The following is an 18,365-nucleotide window of genomic DNA, read 5'->3' as shown; positions in this document are numbered from 1 at the left end:
TCGCAATATTAGGCAAACTACAATAAATAGGTATGGGAATGTTTATAGATAATTTGTAGAGAATTAAATTCTCTTCCTGATAGGCTAAAAAAATATGGGGCGTTCCATTTAAAATTTTCGACTTTCTCGCCATTGAATATGGAGAGGATATAGGATACTCTGATACAATATGTGACAATCTATTTGAGAGCATCTGACGAGTAATCGTACCAATTTAGAGCTTTTTTGAATGAACGTTGGCTGGGATATAGGGTTTTAAAGTGCATGGTGAAATTTGCCAAAAAAATCTTAAAATCAAAATAACTCGAAAACGAAAAACGCTAGGTACCAACAACTTTTATCAAAGTCAACATATTTTTGTATGTATAATTGAAAGGTGTAATAAAAACTATAGCATTCCATTTAAAATAACGAAGTTGTGGTCTACTTCCGGTAGACCGGAAGTGGTGGCCATCTTGAAAATATTTTAGATTGAAAGTTTAGAATGCACAACCCATACTGCCAAAATTTCAAAACTGTACGAATACTGGAACCTAAAATTTCTAACGAACCAGTTACGTGAGACACCTGTATAACATTTTCTATATCATATCCCATTTTGTTGAGAAGAAAAACTACGTCAGCCTTTTTTTCGTTTTTGATATGATTCTGTATGTTCACACTTAGGAGCTAGGCTATAAGAAAGAGCAAGACCAATTTTTGGAGTTGAATAGTTGATCAATAAGCGCCTGGCCTTAGTTATTTTAAATGTTTTACCAGATGTTACCACGCTTTTATTAAGATCTCGCCAACTCATCCATTTAAAATCTTGTGAAACAGTATATAAAGTTCCAACTGATTTTACGATATCATCGTATTCGTGAGGAAATATGATACTCTCTTTTTTACCACGCTTTTTACCACGCTCTGGAAAAAACCATTCAACGTTGAGTTTATATTTCCAGGCCAAAACCAGCAAACTCAAAAGTAGTGTGTAATTTTTATTTTGGGAGGAGCAACTATCTGAAAATAATCGAATGTTTTTTATATTCCTACTGATAATATTAGTTTTAAAAAAATGCCATAAGCAAGATGTAATTTCTGTGCAGCCTCTTCCTCCATCTGATTCTAACCACCGATAAAAAAATACATTTTCTTGGTTTAGTTAAGAAGATAATACCAAATCTGTCTTTTATAGTAAGCTGCACCTATCTGTGTTTTTGTCAACGGCTGATTCTGCATCATATCAAAGTTTATTGTGATAGAATTCTTTGGCTTTAAATTCAACTGCTGAAAAAATGCTTTCGATCTTCTTATGTGAAGCATTTGCTCAACAACCATTGTACGTTTGACGACGTCGTCGTTTATGACTTTGAGTTTATTATCTATCCATTTTAACCGAAGAAAATCCCAAATTAAATTTCTTAGTAAAAACCTAAAAGAAACAATATTTTGACTGTTAAAAATAAAGAATTATTATTTCTCAAAAATCTCACTATACCTTATAATATAAAGAGTATGTGGATACTTTATTATTGTCATCCAACGAATTTTCATTGCAGAATAATTCCCACCTTTTTTTTATGCTTAGTCAGAGGGCAAATACTTTCTATTTGGAGCACCTGCTCTACCCCAGTGTTTTGGTCGGCACTTGAATGATTTGATGTGTTCCTCTATTTTATTTTGTAACAATACTATATTTTCTGACAATCTAGCACCACCTCTGTTTTCTTTAGTAATAGGTTCGTTTTAAAATTTTTTGTTTGCAACATAGTCTACTGCTCTTCGACTAATTTGCAAAATTGATAAAAATGTTTTCTTACATACTGGTACTTGATGTGCACCAGACTGAATCGAATATTTCACACTTATAGATTTTGCATGACCTTTAGACTTGCCTTTAGACTTACTTTATCGTTATGTGAGCAGGATACACGTGGTTCTTTTTTTGACTTAAGCTCATATCTGTTTTTCTTAAGAACATTCTTTTTCCACTTGCTTTTATCACTTTTCCGCTTTCTAGCATTTGTTGTCGATTGAATGTCTTCAAAAAACTCTTCTGTCTCAACATACTCATTTTGTAAACTATTAAATACTAACAGACGAACAATCTTGTTGATAGCAGAAAGTTACACGGTTACATTATTTTAGGTTAGTCACGTTACTTTAAGAACGTCTCGGATTGGTTGAAATGGATTTGGTACGTTTTGACACTAAACAGCGACTGGATGTAGTACACTTTGAAACCAAAACTGTTATTTAGAGGCTATTTTCAACGGGATGTGGAACACTTTGACAAGAAATTACTATTCAAGTATACAGAGAAAGCAAATCTTAAATAGACAAAATACAGCGATTCCAAATTTTGTGGATTTGGTACGTTTTGGAAACAAGCTTCTCATTTGTGGACAGAACGGTTCAGAAACTAAGGGCCGGTTGTACCAACTCCCGATAAATTTATCCGATAGATAAATTGGCGCACTTAGGGCCGGTTGTACAATATAGCGATAAACTTCCCGACAGTGTTATCTGGCAGATAAGTTAGTTTTTTTTCCGATATTTTTGTCGGTGAGATTATCGGCAGGATAACTTATCGGGTACTCAGCGGTGCCGATAAGACATTTATCCGGCAGATATTTATGGTTACCAAGGTTTTTATATAAAAGCTTTGTATGATTACTGCATAGGTTAACCTCTAACATTAAACGTTAACCTTATATGTACGATGTGTCAGTGAAAATTTTTTTAAACAATTTATATTGTCAAAATCATAATTCAAACTTCAAAGAAAGACGTTGGTGTTACCATTCTACGACATAAATTACTAGATATGGGGAAAAACTACTACCAACCGACTCTTATTTCGTCGATAGCAATCCTACCGACAAAAACAGTTTGTACAACAGCGAATATCTTTATCCTCCTGATAAGTTTATCGGGCGGATAGATATCAGGTAGATTTATCGGGAGGTGGTACAACCGGCCCTAAATTATTGAATAATTTACAAATACGTTTACCACCACAAAGTAAGCTTCCTGAGCTTATTTTATATTACAATTCACTCTCAAGATTGAGAATGAATCAATTTGATTTGCCTTTAATACTTTGAAACAATAATTTAGAATAATGGATGGAATCAAGTTCATCATACTTTACGATTTTGCTCACGCAAGTACACATAAATTGGTTAATTTCCATTTTTTAATTACCACAGTTTTAAATTATCCACTCACATAAAAATAAAGCTAAAGAATTTAATTACACGTATTAACATCTTAACAAGATAATTTACCTTCTTTTAATTTAAAATAATGTATTCACACAAAAAACAATTTTATTCGCAAAAACTTCTCGTATACATGAACATAATTTGATTAAATTAACATAAAGTAAATTTGAGTCCATCAAGTGAGAACGAACAGTACAAAAAAATAAAAATAATTGTCAAATTGTATTCATTGCTATCATAGATTCCCATTTCCACTATGAACTCTTCTTTATAACTCATTTTTCATCAGTTTACAACCATTTAACGTGGTTCGCCATAATGATTCACCGATTTAGAAGAGCAGAATTGCTAAATACATTAATTAGTTCAGAATGAAGTTGACCATGAAAAAATTAAATTCAAAATCTTAATAAATTCGTTACTTTTAGTATTTGCCATCGATATTAAATTATGTTCTAAATTATTTTAGTGAAGCAATTCTGGTTAATTTAATATCATTAAAACACTTTATATATTTTAATAATCAGTATAATTACGCGTATTGAATCGGTTTTAGAATTAAGAGCTGCTTTACTTTTCGGATGTTTATAATAGTTGTTAATAAACAATACGCAGTACGCTATACTTATTCTCCTTCTCCTTCTTCCTCTTCGTCGACTTCCCCTTCTTCTTCGGCGCTCGCGTCTTGATATTGTTGATATTCAGATACTAAGTCGTTCATGTTTGATTCTGCTTCTGTAAATTCCATTTCGTCCATTCCTTCGCCTGTGTACCAATGGAGGAAAGCCTTTCTTCTAAACATTGCCGTAAATTGTTCGGAAACGCGTTTGAAAAGTTCTTGAATGCACGTTGAGTTTCCAATAAATGTTGACGACATTTTTAATCCTCGCGGTGGGATATCACAAACCGCCGTTTTAACATTGTTAGGTATCCATTCGACGAAATAACTGCTATTTTTATTTTGGATGTTAAGCATCTGTTCATCAACCTCCTTCGTGGACATACGTCCGCGGAAAATTGCGGCAACAGTGAGATATCTTCCGTGACGAGGATCGCAAGCTGTCATCATGTTTTTAGCATCAAACATTTGTAGAACTAACTCAGGAACGGTTAACGCACGATATTGTTGACTCCCTCTTGATGTTAATGGGGCGAATCCTGGCATGAAAAAGTGAAGACGGGGAAACGGTATCATATTAACAGCTAGTTTTCTTAAATCAGAGTTTAGTTGACCCGGAAATCGCAAGCACGTGGTGATTCCGGACAACGTTGCAGACACTAAATGATTCAAATCTCCATACGTGGGCGTTGTTAACTTTAAAGTGCGGAAACAAATATCATACAAGGCTTCATTATCTATACAATAAGTCTCATCTGTATTTTCAACCAATTGATGCACCGATAACGTAGCATTATAAGGTTCAACCACAACATCCGACACCTTCGGGGATGGAACAATCGAAAAAGTATTCATAATCCTGTCGGGGTACTCTTCGCGTATTTTCGAAATTAATAACGTTCCTAATCCCGAACCGGTTCCACCCCCTAAAGAATGCGTCAATTGAAAACCTTGCATGCAATCACACCCTTCAGCTTCTTTTCGAACAACATCCAAAACTGAATCAACCAATTCTGCTCCTTCGGTGTAATGTCCTTTTGCCCAGTTATTCCCAGCACCGCTTTGTCCAAAAACAAAATTATCTGGCCTAAAAATTTGTCCGAAAGGGCCTGAACGTACGGAATCCATAGTTCCGGGTTCTAAATCGACCAAAACTGCGCGGGGAACATATTTGCCACCGGTCGCTTCATTAAAATACACGTTAATACGTTCTAATTGTAGATCTGAATCACCATGATATGTTCCGGTGGGATCAATGCCGTGTTCATCAGATATTACTTCCCAAAACTAGAACAAATGTAAAAATGAATCTATATGATTTTATAAAATCTTTTCGTTACCTTAGCACCAATGTTATTTCCGCATTGACCAGCTTGTATGTGCACGATTTCCCTCATTGTTATATAATGAAAATATTACAAAACATAAATGGAGAAAAATAAACTAACATAAAATAAATTGTCGAAAAATCTAAATAATCATAAATAACGTAAATAACTATTGTTTTTGATGCCACATTAGCCAACTTTATAGTTTGGTATATTTGTCAAAATCTGTCATAGAATTATTTAATTTGTCAGTGTCATTTCTAACAACAGATTTTTTAAATGTTATTGATACGAAGTTTGAATAATAATAATATATTTATTGGTGAAACCAAAAAAAAAAAGAGTACAATTTACAATTACAAAAGAAAATATCAGGCATAGAAAAATTTATATATATTATGTATATAGAAGGTCATCTCCCCACTATTTTTTGGTACAAGCGTTCCCAAGGGGATTGTGAGGGAACTAATTAGGTTAAAGCGCGAAATTTAAATATAGGTATTTTTATACTGATTTATACCATTACTTTATTTTGAAGAGGTCAAGCGCATTTTCCAAATAAATAGGAATAATAATTTATTCTTATAATTAATAAATATTCATAATTTTTAAAGTATATTGCTCTCATTGGCTGAGAGCGCCAATTTATCTATCGGATAAACTTATCAAGAGGTGGTAAAAATGGCCCTAACTTATTTAAATACTTAACTAAAGGATATAAAACACTAAGCCAAAAGAACGTAAGGAAGAAAATTTGCTAATACAACGGGGTTATCACACTAAACGACAAAACAAAAATGTGACGTTTGCTTTCACCTCTGAGTTTGACGTTACACATAAATTTTTCTATGGTTTCAAGCGCTTTGTTTGTGTAGATAATGCAGATTGCTGCAAATTCAGTCTACAACCTCATCCAGTGGATTGTGAGGGTACTAAATCTCGGTTTACATTTTTATAGTAGTAAGATTGCACACCATGATATCAGGTAAAAAAAAAAAATGAATTATACTATATAACAAAAAATTAAGTACTAAATCATAAATAATAAGCGGTTTACCAAAGGAAACCGAGTCAATGCACCTGATGGACTCAGGTGTTATTGTTTTTCATCGGTACCTTGATCAATATAGAAAATATATATAAACAGAATCCGATCATGCAGTAACACAATAAGGTAAGAAAGAAGTAAAAGTAAAAGAAGAATAAAGGAAGGAGCCGAAAAAGAAATAGAGAAGAGAAAAAAAAAGAAATAGAAAAAGAAAAAAAAGAAAAATAAATAGAAGAGGAAGGATAAGAAAGAAGGGATAGTTTTATACATACTATATATATATCCCGTCAAACAAAAGCTTGTTTATCTTAAATCACCCTGTTGCCGAAGAAGATATGCTTTGTAAAAAATTTTAAAACTACTCTTAGTTTTATTGTTAATATCAGTAAGAATGCTATTGATCAAATTATATATATGAAAAACATCGTTCAAAAATTTGCAATCTTTGTTGGGGTATAGACAAGGAAGAACGACGACGGATGTTGATGTTATGCACGTCAGAGCGGTATCTCAATTTATTTAACAAGTAGGGAGGCTTTTGATTGAAAATAATTCTTCGATAAAAACAAGCAGAGTGCAATTTACGACGCCGAGACATATTTAACCACCCAACCCACTTTAAGGTATGGGATATTTTTTCTCGCTTTCGAATGCCAAATATAAAGCGTAAGCATGCATTTTGCACACGTTGAACACGCAACGACTCGGCAACATCTAAACAGGAGCCATATAGAACATCCCCATAATTAAAAATGCTTAACACCAGTGCATCACAAAGCTGCGCTCTCAGACGCTGATTAGCCATATAGTAGCTTCAACGTGGCATAAGCACGCTGGAGAAGATAAGCGACATGTTTACGAAATCTAAGAGTAGAATCAATAGTGATTCCCAGATTTCGCGACTCATCAGTAATATTTAGCTTAACGCCATTCAATTTTAGATCCAGAGATGCCTTGACCTCCCCAAAGACCATAACCGACGATTTATCCGGGTTTAATTGAAGGCAAAGTTTTGAAGATTCCTCAACCAATCTTGTCAAATCAGAATTTATAGAATTTTGTGCATCAGCAAGGTCATTGATGTTAAAAGAATAGTAAAGTTGCGTATCGTCAGCATACATGTGAGCCTTACAACTTCTCAGTACATTATGTAAATTGCAAGTGTAAATTAAATAGAGAATTGGACCAAGAACTGATCCCTGAGGAACTCCACACGATACAGCACATTCAGTAGAGAAGTTGCCATTTAGAGCTACCATTTGCTTACGACCAGTTAAATAGTTACAGAAAAACAAAATGGAATCATCAGAAAGTCCAATGTAATGAAGCCTTTGAATAATCCAGTAAAATTAAAATAGTGACATTTTTCTGATCAATCTCACGAACAATGTCGTCGGTCACATCCAATAGGGCAGCAGTACAGCTGTATCCTTTACGAAAGCCAGATTGCCGCATAGGTATAATATTGAACTTATCTAAGTGCTCTCGCAACCTGTCAGCAATAATTTTTTCCAGAATTTTAGATATAACCGGCAAAATACTAATCGGTCTCAAATCTTTTAATTGGCTGGGATTGCTAGATTTTGGAATTGGCGTAATCAGAGCAGTTTTCCAACAGTCAGGAAACACAGAGCCCTGAATGCAATAGTTAATTATATGACAAATATAAGGCAAAATCAACGGGCAACAACATCTTTATACCAATACCATCAGTACCAATAGCATTTGATTTGAGATTGAGTAGTACGTCATAAATCTCTTCTTTAGTTGCATGCGTTAATGTCAGCTTCTCAGTAACACTAGGTACTATGTTTAAGTTATAATAATTAATAGTGTCCATATCACCCGTAGCAAGTATTTGAGAAGTTTGGAAGTAGTCGTTAATAGCATCAACACTCGCTAAAAAGTCCGGAATAGAACGCTGTTTACTATTAACACTAAAACCGGTCCAAAGTTCCCGACATCCCCTAGTGCTCAGCATATGCTCAAGATACGCTTTTTTTCCCCTCCGAATAGATAAATTAGTAAAGTTCCGAAGTTCTTTATAAGAAGTAAAATCAACAGGACTTTTTGTTTTTTTAAATTTAGCAAACGCATTATCACGAAGCGTCATAAGCAGCTTCACATTGTCATTAAAACTGTTTTTATCAAATTGTTTAAAGTCCCTGTAGCTTATAAGACGAGGTTGGGACTTCGGAGTGTCAAATAATTTTAATGTTACAAAAATTAGAGAGTGATCAGCTATGGGACAACGCCCTTTTGTTGGATAGTTGCATCCTGATTAGTTATAATATGATCAATTACAGTGGCTGAAGTAGAAGTAATACGAGTGGCATTATCAATAATCTGACAGAGATTGAAATTTTCAAGAATAGGCAAATAACTATACCCGTACACCCCGGATATGTCATGAGCATCAATATTAAAGTCACCCAAACACACTAACTCCTCCGAGCGAGGCAGCATTACAGAGAGCGATACCTCAAAATTCTTTAAAAAATTTGAAATACTTACTTGAGGTCTATACACAACTCCAAGGGTCAACGATCCTTTTTTAAAACGCACCTCTATCCACAGTTGTTCAACGTACGGAAGAATTTCGTCAAGGATTATTTGATAACTATATGTATCCCTTACATACACACCAACACCGCCGCCCGCTCGTCCGTCTCGACCATTGAGGTCTTATATATCATCTAGAGTGCGTATGCTGTTACCCCCACCACGCCTAAAATGAAGCCAGAAAGGTCGCCATGTTAGATGTACCAACTCAGCGGGAAATTCGAAATTCTTATATATACTTACGCAAGAATTTACATTATTATAAACTGGAAAGACAGAAAATAATAACCAAAACAAAACATTAATTTTTTATTGATAAATAATTATTAATTATATGATATTTTAAAAGAACTTAATAATTTTTAGCCATAACCCTTATACTTAACATAAACTAAGAAGAAAATATAAATAATTGTTAGTTTATTTTAAAAAAACTGAACAGTCCTTAATAATAAACATTACTTGAACTTCAATTGAAGACCTCGGTGCAAGAAGGGAGTAGCTCCATTTATCAAGAGAAGGAGTTGTCCCCTTCTTATACCGAAGTCTTCAATTGTTAATTCCAAGTCAAGTAACCAGAAACATTTTATGGACGGTTGTAAATAATCGTCCAACTTATCAAATTATAAAAAACATATGTGAAACGAAAAGAATTCGAAAACTTTCAGCAAAAATCAAATTTTAATAAAAATAACAATATGTTTATTAGGTTATAATTGTAGGTACAATAGAGACTTGAAACTATAGCTAAGTTCAGGTCGGTACATCCAACATGTCTGACTTTCTGATTACCCCCACCACCATCACATACGCTCTCTAGATTATATATAAGACCTCAATGCTCTCGACCCACAAAACTGTGACAGTAGTTATCTATAGAAAAGAGTGAATGGTTAGAATTAGAATAAATCCCTGTTTCAGTGATAACTAAATATGTCATAAGAACCATTAACTATGATATCCTTCAAAGCAGCAAAGTGAGCAGGCAGTGATCGCACAATCGATTTTTATTTCGCTACTCCTTTTATTTCGTTCCGAATAGAACCAACCCATCAGCGAAAAATTATTTTCCGCCATACATAAAACATTCCGGCAGAAACTTGGCGCGTAAACATTTACTCAGACACTAGAACTTGCAAAGTTGCGGCTTTTCGACTCAGTCCCCTCCCGCCTACCTGTTCGTTGAGAATAAATTACGCCGTCTGAAAATGGAAAACGCCTGTCGCGGTAAAGTCGCACTGTTGCTTTTCTCTTATGTGCTACGCGGTTCAGAATTCGCTTTTTTACTTTCTTTCTTTTTTTGTTGAAATAGCAGCGAAAGGTACACTTTAACCACTTATCGCAGGCACGAAGGGTTTCATTGGCGTAACATATCAAGTGGAATCGTCTAATTATCATTGTAGCCGTTGTCGAGATCTAGTTGTAGGTCGCTGGCATGTGAAGAGCAACTCTGCGCGTAATCTGGTTGTTATCATAAGCTACTGGAATTTCTGTGTTCAATCAAATTTACTCCTACACAACAACGATCCAGCAATAACACCGAAAAGATTTACATTATCGGCGAGTATGAAGGAGATCTAAATTTCTTGAATGTTAAATCTTAGTAAAAAAATATTTTGAAAATGCACTTATTTTTGCTCATCTAATTGAATAAGCTATAACTTCTAACAATACAAATTTGAGGTTAATGCCCTAGATAAACGGATACAGCGTTATCTGAAGAGCAATTATTGAAAATGGTATCTGCGAGGCAATATTTGCACTTATGTGTTTTACCTTTGAGAATAAACAGCTTCTATTTTTAACTCGAGCGTTTCACCCAGATGTTGATTCTTCTTCCGATTTACGCGAGGTGCATATACGAGATAAAAATAGTAAACGAAAAGGAGGAGAAAATCTATTATTCACCGTATGAATAAGGAATTATTACGCTTATAGTTTTATATTAATATGATTATTAAACAAATCCTTGTTAGGTCTTACAGAAAAGCAAAAATAATTACCTCCTTCACCAGCCAAATCCATTGTTCACCGCCGATCTCTGTGTTTCCAAACAACGCCAAGAGGATATTTTAATTACCCATGACCCGAGTTTCAAAAAAGGGCGGCCTGGCATCACAGAAGGGCGGCACAATAGCGCCTTTCGACTCATTAAACAACGCAGGAACTGTAATCGTTCCCAGCAGCAGGATGAAGTTGAAAAAGAATTCTGGACGTCGAAAAATGTGAGCTCAAGAGCCGACGGTTCGATGAAAAAGCGTCTAGAAGTGCCGAGGGCTGCGGAGTGGATAATAAAGGGTGCCCGAGGTACTACATGGAAACGTCGAAGAAAAAATGGTTCGTTAAGCAAAGATTCATGTTCGAACCGACAAATGAAAGATCACAAAATTAGACAAAAAGAAATAATAAAGACTTTTCTCTTACGTTTACACATCTTACATCATCTTCGATGAGGTCATCTCCGAATTAAGAAGTCACAAAATTAGGTTAAGATTCATTATAGAAGATTATCAGAATTTATTTTTTTAAATTTTTTTTGTAGGCACTTTTATTATAGCTTAGTATAGCATAATATTCATGCTGACCGTAACGTTCGGCTGGCCTTGGCAGCTTGTTGACTACCCGTTGGGGGAATGAGGGGACGACGTCACATCTTCACTATACAAATGCTAATTGATGCTGTAAACTCCACCGTTACGCTGACAGACCTTTGATATTTTTAGAATGACACTTGTATACAGTGAAAACGTTTTATCTCTAAAGACTACCAACATTTTTGGTTGAGTTTGAAAATTTTATTAACCATAACCTAAATATATACAGGGTGCCCATTATGTATGGAATATAGTATATATCTTGGTAGGTATCAACTTTATAAAAAAACATTTTATACAAAAGTTGTTTAATATTTTATTTGCCATAATAAGACTGCATTTAATTGTTTTTAATTCAGAAAACAAATGAGTAACGAATAATAATTAAATTTTTTTAAATGGCAATCTATTCTTTCTTTAGGCTCATTTGAGAGAGATTACTTTTCTCTTTACGATGGCGTAAAATTTTTGTATCCTTACATCAGAAAATTCTTGAGAAAAATGGAAAAATTGTTTATTAATAAAAATAATCAATAATGTTAATCTAGATATCCGAGATCGTCAAGTACCTCGAATTATTACTGTAAAATAAATTTACATACAAAATAAAACAAACAAACGAAAAATTAGTGTACATCTCCAATAATTCGAAGTTCTTCGAGGTACTTGACGATCTCGGATATCTAGATAAATATCTAGATTAATGTTATTAGTTGTAGCGCATCACGCACTCTTCTTATTTTTATATAGAAACATCATGTTATATCACCATTGGTTGTTATATCAACATAATGTATTTTCCCATGGCGATTTTGTTATAGTCATAAAATAATAAATAAACTGATAGACACACATAAAACAGTCTATCAAATACTCCATTTTAATTTTTAATATTTTATTATATGATTAATTAATATAGAGTTACAAATAAATATACTCTATATTAGTAAAATTTTCTCAATAAACAATTTTTCAAAAATTTTCTGTATAAGGATATTAAAATTTTACGTCATCGTAAAGAGAAAAAAAATCTCTGTCAAATGAGCCTAACAAAAGGGTACATTGCCATTTAAAAAACTTCAAGTGTATTCGTTGCTCATTTGTTTTCTGAAATAAGAACAATTGAATGCTGTCTTATTATGGCAAACAAAATATTAAACAACTTTTGTATAAAATGTTTTTTATAAAATTGATACCTACCAAGATATATACTATATTCCATACATAATGGGCACCCTGTATATTACTTTTTACTAATTCTAAGTGTTTTATTGGCTTTCATTAACAAATTTTAGAAAGTCTTTCAAGGCTGGACGTATGTTTAAAAGTTGTTTGTTTTTAAATTGTGCGGAATATGACCATAAATTTCAATTTAAAACGCTATACAGGGTGTCTCAGCGAGACCGGTCATTAGACGTTTCTGGGGTTCTAGTCAAACAAAAAATTTGAGAATGCAGACTTAAGTATTATCAATTACGTTCTCTTCATCTAAAATATTTTCAGATTTCTAACACTTCCGGTTATACCGGAAGTCGCCACCTACTTTATTTTTTAAATGGAACACCCTGTATATTTTTACATATTTGGATTTGTCTGTTTTCAAGGTTTATAAATAACTTTACTTTTTGCAATTTGAACCAGCAATTCTCGAATTATTCGAATTATTCTAAAAAAATTTGCACCAGCGGACATTTGTTCAAAAAATCATAGAACACTCAATTTTTGAGATATCAATTTAGGATTCAGAACATACTTAAACAACATGATGGAGTATGTTTTGGTGCCGAGAACGGCTGCCTAGATCGTTTGGTCACTTTACTATGATACGTTAACTTTTCGAAATTTGGAAGCACCATAACTTCATTTTTTTAAATAGCACCCCCCATATTTTATTACTTAGTCGTCTTCCGCGTCTCATTTTACATCTTTTATATTCCATATGTCCTATGCCTAACATTAATAGTTTGAGAAATAATTAGGGTTTTTTGAAAAATGCTCACATATCATATGGATATTAACGTAGTGTGCCATGGAAAACAAATGTTTAATGACTTATTGATAAACGTCAAAGTCTAATTTAGGTTGTTTGATGCTTGTGAGTCTAAAACCAGTTAAAATGGATATTAATAACGTAAATAATGTTTATACAAATGAAGAAATCCATAATTTATTTTTTGTGCACGAAAAGTGCGACAAACTTCTTAGTAGAACTTGCAGAATGTTTAATGAAAATTATCCACATTTATCTCCGATGACAAAAGGTAAATTTAGAGGAATAGAAGCAAATTTTTTGCATTTTGGACGAATTAATCACGTGTTAAACTGAGCAAAAAATGTTGTAGATAATGCAACGGAAGAGGTGAATACCTTGGCTTATTTCGAGCCCAGTCCCAACACCTCAATTCGAGCTGCCAAGGAAGTTCTGGGAATCATACTACGAACTTTGTCGCGCTTTTCATGCAAAAAAAATAAATTAAGAATTTCTTGATTTGTGTAAATATTACTTTCGTTATTGTTATCGATTTTAACTCGTTTCAGTACTAATATTAAGGGACATAACAGATAATTATTAGCTCACATGCATCAAGTGACGTAAACAAGTGACTCTTTGACAAGAACTCATTGAAAGGCTTGTTTTTCGTGGCACACTAGGCTAAATATCCATATGATATGTGTGCATTTTTCAAAAAACCCTAATTATCTCCCAAACTATTAATATTAGGTATGGGCCATATGAGATATAAAAGATGTAGAATGAGACAACGAAGACGGCTAAAAAACAAAATATGGGGGGTGCCATTTAAAAAAATGAAGTTATGGTACTTCCAAATTTTGAAAAGTTAACGTGCCATAGTAAAGTGATCAAACGTTCTAGACCGCAGTTCTCGGCACCAAAACATACTCCATCACGTTGCTTAAGCATGTTCTCAATCCTAAATTGATATCTCAAAAATTGAGTGTTTTCTGATTTTTTGAACAAATGTCTGCTGGAGCAGATTTTTCTAGAAAAATTCGAATAACTCGAGAACGACCGAATCAAATTGCAAAAAGTAAAGTTATTTATAAACCTTGAAAACAGACAAATGCAAATATGTAAAAATATACAGGGTGTTCCATTTAAAAAAATAAAGTTGGTGGCGACTTCCGGTGTAACTTCCGGTCTAATGACCGGTCTCGCTGAGACACCCTGTATATTGTGTAGTGGGAAATATCTTATTATGTTAAAAAAATTATATCTGAAGAACTAAAAGATATTTTGAAGGTCTGTTTCATTCACTGGAAAGCTTATAATTTGTGTAACAAATGTTGATAATTTCATGATGATTTATTGAAGGTCCAATTTATTATGATTTTTTGAAAATGAGTGAATTCTCTCTCTGAACTTCTTTAGACAGATACTAGTTGCATCATTTCTCTACATTAATCCGATGGTGATCTATTTTTTCTACGATCTATTAAACCTTCATAAATTGCTAATACATATTTTTGTACATCTGGATGGAGTGGTAGATGATACTTCACTAAACGATCTAATCAAATTCTTAAAATGTTTAACAACATTTTTATGAAGAAAATTTGTTTGATTTTGAATGTTTGATGAATTTACTACCCACTTACTAAAATATACATAAGTATCACGTGTTTGATCGATTATGGTCGATATTTGAAATATACATTATATTTTACTGGAGGATCGCAATGCAGATGTTCTGAATTAAAGATAGCTTTCCACCTGTATGGTACACATGACCCTATTAGAATTACCTATTTACTAAATTATTTATTATTGCCCAAGGATATTGAACGCACTTTTTCAAATTGTAGATAATTTCTTAATGTCAATTAAAAATAAAAATACTTAAAATTACTACCTACTTTAAATAAAGTTAATAATGCAATAATTTGATTCAAAATATATAATTATTTTCAATAAAACAATCCTTGAAGGATCCGGAGGAATCTTTCTTTCTCTATTTTAAGGATTTTTCGAGATTATCCTAAATGCAACAGGTGTATCTCGTCGAGATCTGATGGTATGCAGTGTTTGGGAGGAAGCGACAAATTCTTGCTAGTTGCGTTGGAATTTCCAAATCGGATCTTGTTCATTATGGAAATGATGTCGTGTTTTAACTGCTGGATTAATCAGGTATCGCGATTTTTACCAGAAAGGCTGAAAATACTGCTTGCTGAGAAAGTGCTATACCCCAAGTGTTGTACTTATGTGATTAAAATCCCTACACAAGGGAATAATATTCTTAACCCTCCCTTTAGGTAAATTATTCCACGATCCATTCTCCAAGACTAATCTGGGACAAAATTTTAAATGTTTCGTTCCTGATAGGGATATATGGGATAGAGCGCTCAGAATCTCCCATAATCGTAGATCAGCATTAGAAAAGGTCGGACGACCGCCTCAAGTTCTACAGCGGGAGCGTCTCCGTTTCGCATTATCGTAAATAATTTATGTCGCGACCGGAGATGGCTAAATAGCGGAACTAACGGTCGTATTACGTCGATTTAACGGCCGACCGTCGAGTATTAATATCATCCCGGCTGATAGTGTTCAAATTGCTGTGAAAACGGCCCTTTTCCGTGAAAAGATTTCTGAATGAATAGATCTTTCAAAGTCGTTATCGTTTTGTTAAAATGTAACCGTTTGATGTCAAAGTTCTTTGCCATCAAAGGAGAAGGTATTAGCCATATACAGGAAAATTATTTTACGACGAGACGCTGTCTTATCTTTATCTCCAACTTCTTACTTAATAAATAAGGACATATTTACGAAGTACACGAATACGTCGTTTAAAAAGAAACTAATGCCGAGGTACAATTTATACCAACCTAATTGAATTCCAACCAAAAGACTTGATGTTTCGCTCTGAAAGTACCCAGCTTTCCCAAAGACAGATCCTTTCAGATCGATCTCTTCAAGGTAGGAAGACTTTCCGACGTCGGAGCACACGTTCAGATGCTAATGCGAGACATTATCCTGCGAGAATAGCTCTTGCAGCGACCGAAGCTGCGGAGCAAAGAGAGGTCCTCCCAACGCCCCTACCGGATGATGGATGGAAACGGCTTACGTCGCTCTATATACACAGGAAAGATAAGGGGATGTTAAAGTAAGCCGGGGCCGTTACTGGAACACCTCGCGAAACGAACAGAAAAAGATGAAAGGGGTCGAGGTGTATGCGCAAGTTTAAGAAATCCCAGATGGATAAAATAGATGGATGGTTGCGAAGTGTAACAAAAATAACTACTTACAATACTTCTTTTATTTTTGTCAATAAATTGACTATAACTGTCTTCTATCAATTTCTTCTTGTGGTGGTAATTCCACATCTCCATAGTCACTGTCCGCTTTTACCACCTCTTGATAAATTTATCCCATAGATAAATCCAACTCTTAGCCAATGAGAACGCTTAAAACCACCGTAACCATGGCAACTATCCTCTAGATAGTTTATCAGGAGGATGGCAAAAGTGGGCCTAAGTCGGTAAAATTTTATGGTTTCATAATGAATTGGTATTTTATATGGGTTGCTTTATTATTTCCTCTAGTAAGTGTTTGGAAAAAGAAGTTGCTAGATGACCTTTCATTTTTCTATTCCAAAAATCATCATCTTTGTCAATTTCTTCTATGTGCGGCGGTCCTATTGGGCTCCATACTATAAAATAACATTTCTTCTTTTCTGTGACATGCAATTGCCCTTGTATTTGGTAGTAATACTTATGTAGCGTTTTTAATTTCAATTGACCATCTACTAATCCAAAATTAGAAGCTGTTATTCTAAATAATCTATGTTGTTTCCAATTTGGATTAGTATGCTGGCCTCTGGTTTCTTCCTCAATTATCTTGGCTTCATCCCTTGTTTTGTTTAACAATCTAAATACCACCTCTCGTCTTCTAATTAATTCTTCTTGTGATATTTCTTCAACATTTCCGTAAATCTATAGTACAATTGAATGATGCTACATGTTTTATTTCTTTAATTTGATTCCAAAATGATGTAATATCTACAATTCTCTTTCCGCTAATGTTATGATTGTTATTAACATTGTCATCGCAATTGGGTTGGTCTATTTCTAAATTTGGTAAAGTGACTGTATCTAGTTCGCTGCAAAATAATATATCATGATATTATAAATATTATTTATATTATTATATCTAATAATTATACAGGTGTCCCAGAATATGCAGCATTTAAGAGTAATCTAGTTAGGTATGTAAAAATAAACAGAAAATAAATTATTTTTTATACCAGAAGTATTTTTTGATGATATCTTTGTTATTATTCAAAATAGTTTGATGCAATTTTGTAAATTGCAACAGTAAATTAAGAATAGTTAATAATTTAATTTATCTGTATTAATACATCATTAGATCTCGGTATCAATCGTATCAAAAAAGTGTTGTATATTATATATGATGTTATTTTTACATAATGTTTCTGTTATCAAAAGGATGCCCATATGTTATAGGACACCTGTGTTAAAGATTTTCTAAAAAATAATTACCAATCAAAATTGTTAACATTACTATCATCCTCAGTGCGAGAAGCGCGGTTCGTCCACCGCAACTTACCAAGACTACAAGTAAAAAAAAACTTATCTAATTGATTCAAGGGATATCGGCATAAAAAGTTTTCAAATTAATTACCGTTTACGTAACGTAGTAATCGAACAAGAATACCGTCTATTTCGGCCCATTTTATCCACAAATAACTCACAAGCACAAAACACTAAGAGTTTATAAGAGCAGTAGTCACTCAGTTACTATAACTAAAGTATACCATGCGTGCCCACTAGAGTACTGTTTCCTGATTTCAAAGCAGAAAAAATCATGCATTTTGCTCTAATATTAACCGTTTGTGTCCCAAGAAGTCAAACATTTTGAAACTTTGTGACAGAATCAGACAGAATTAAAACGCTATCAAAATACACTCACAATCAGTAAAGGCCTTTGGAATAAAATTTTAATTCAATTCAAAAATTCCTGGAAACCGT

General features: G+C 33.6%; 2 protein-coding genes across 5 annotated transcripts in view; one reads left to right on the top strand and one right to left on the bottom strand.

Annotated features, from left to right (window-relative positions):
- The window catches only part of LOC111421673 (polypyrimidine tract-binding protein 1 heph), a 304,079-nt gene that overhangs the window by 91,661 nt on the left and 194,053 nt on the right, over positions 1–18,365 (top strand). The window lies entirely within an intron of this gene.
- On the bottom strand, positions 3,297–5,334 carry LOC111420985 (tubulin beta chain-like). Its single transcript, XM_023054089.2, has 2 exons — positions 5,169–5,334; positions 3,297–5,115 (listed from the first exon to the last, which is right to left on the bottom strand). The coding sequence occupies exons 1-2, from the start codon at positions 5,223–5,225 to the stop codon at positions 3,835–3,837; spliced, it is 1,338 nt and encodes a 445-aa protein (XP_022909857.1). The 5' UTR covers positions 5,226–5,334; the 3' UTR covers positions 3,297–3,834.

The sequence above is a fragment of the Onthophagus taurus genome, chromosome 2 (genome assembly GCF_036711975.1).
Source record: "Onthophagus taurus isolate NC chromosome 2, IU_Otau_3.0, whole genome shotgun sequence".
Taxonomy (NCBI): Eukaryota; Metazoa; Arthropoda; class Insecta; order Coleoptera; family Scarabaeidae; genus Onthophagus; species Onthophagus taurus.
The sequence above is the reverse complement of the archived record's forward strand: the minus strand, read 5'-3'. Positions and strand labels throughout refer to the sequence as shown.

Bases quoted from the DNA above. Each gene is read 5' to 3' on its own strand.
- LOC111420985 (XM_023054089.2), bottom strand. From the start codon at position 5,225: ATGAGGGAAATCGTGCACATACAAGCTGGTCAATGCGGAAATAACATT. The intron at 5,116-5,168 runs GTAACGAAAAGA...CATTTGTTCTAG, and splicing joins GAAATAACATTGGTGCTAAG to TTTTGGGAAGTAATATCTGA.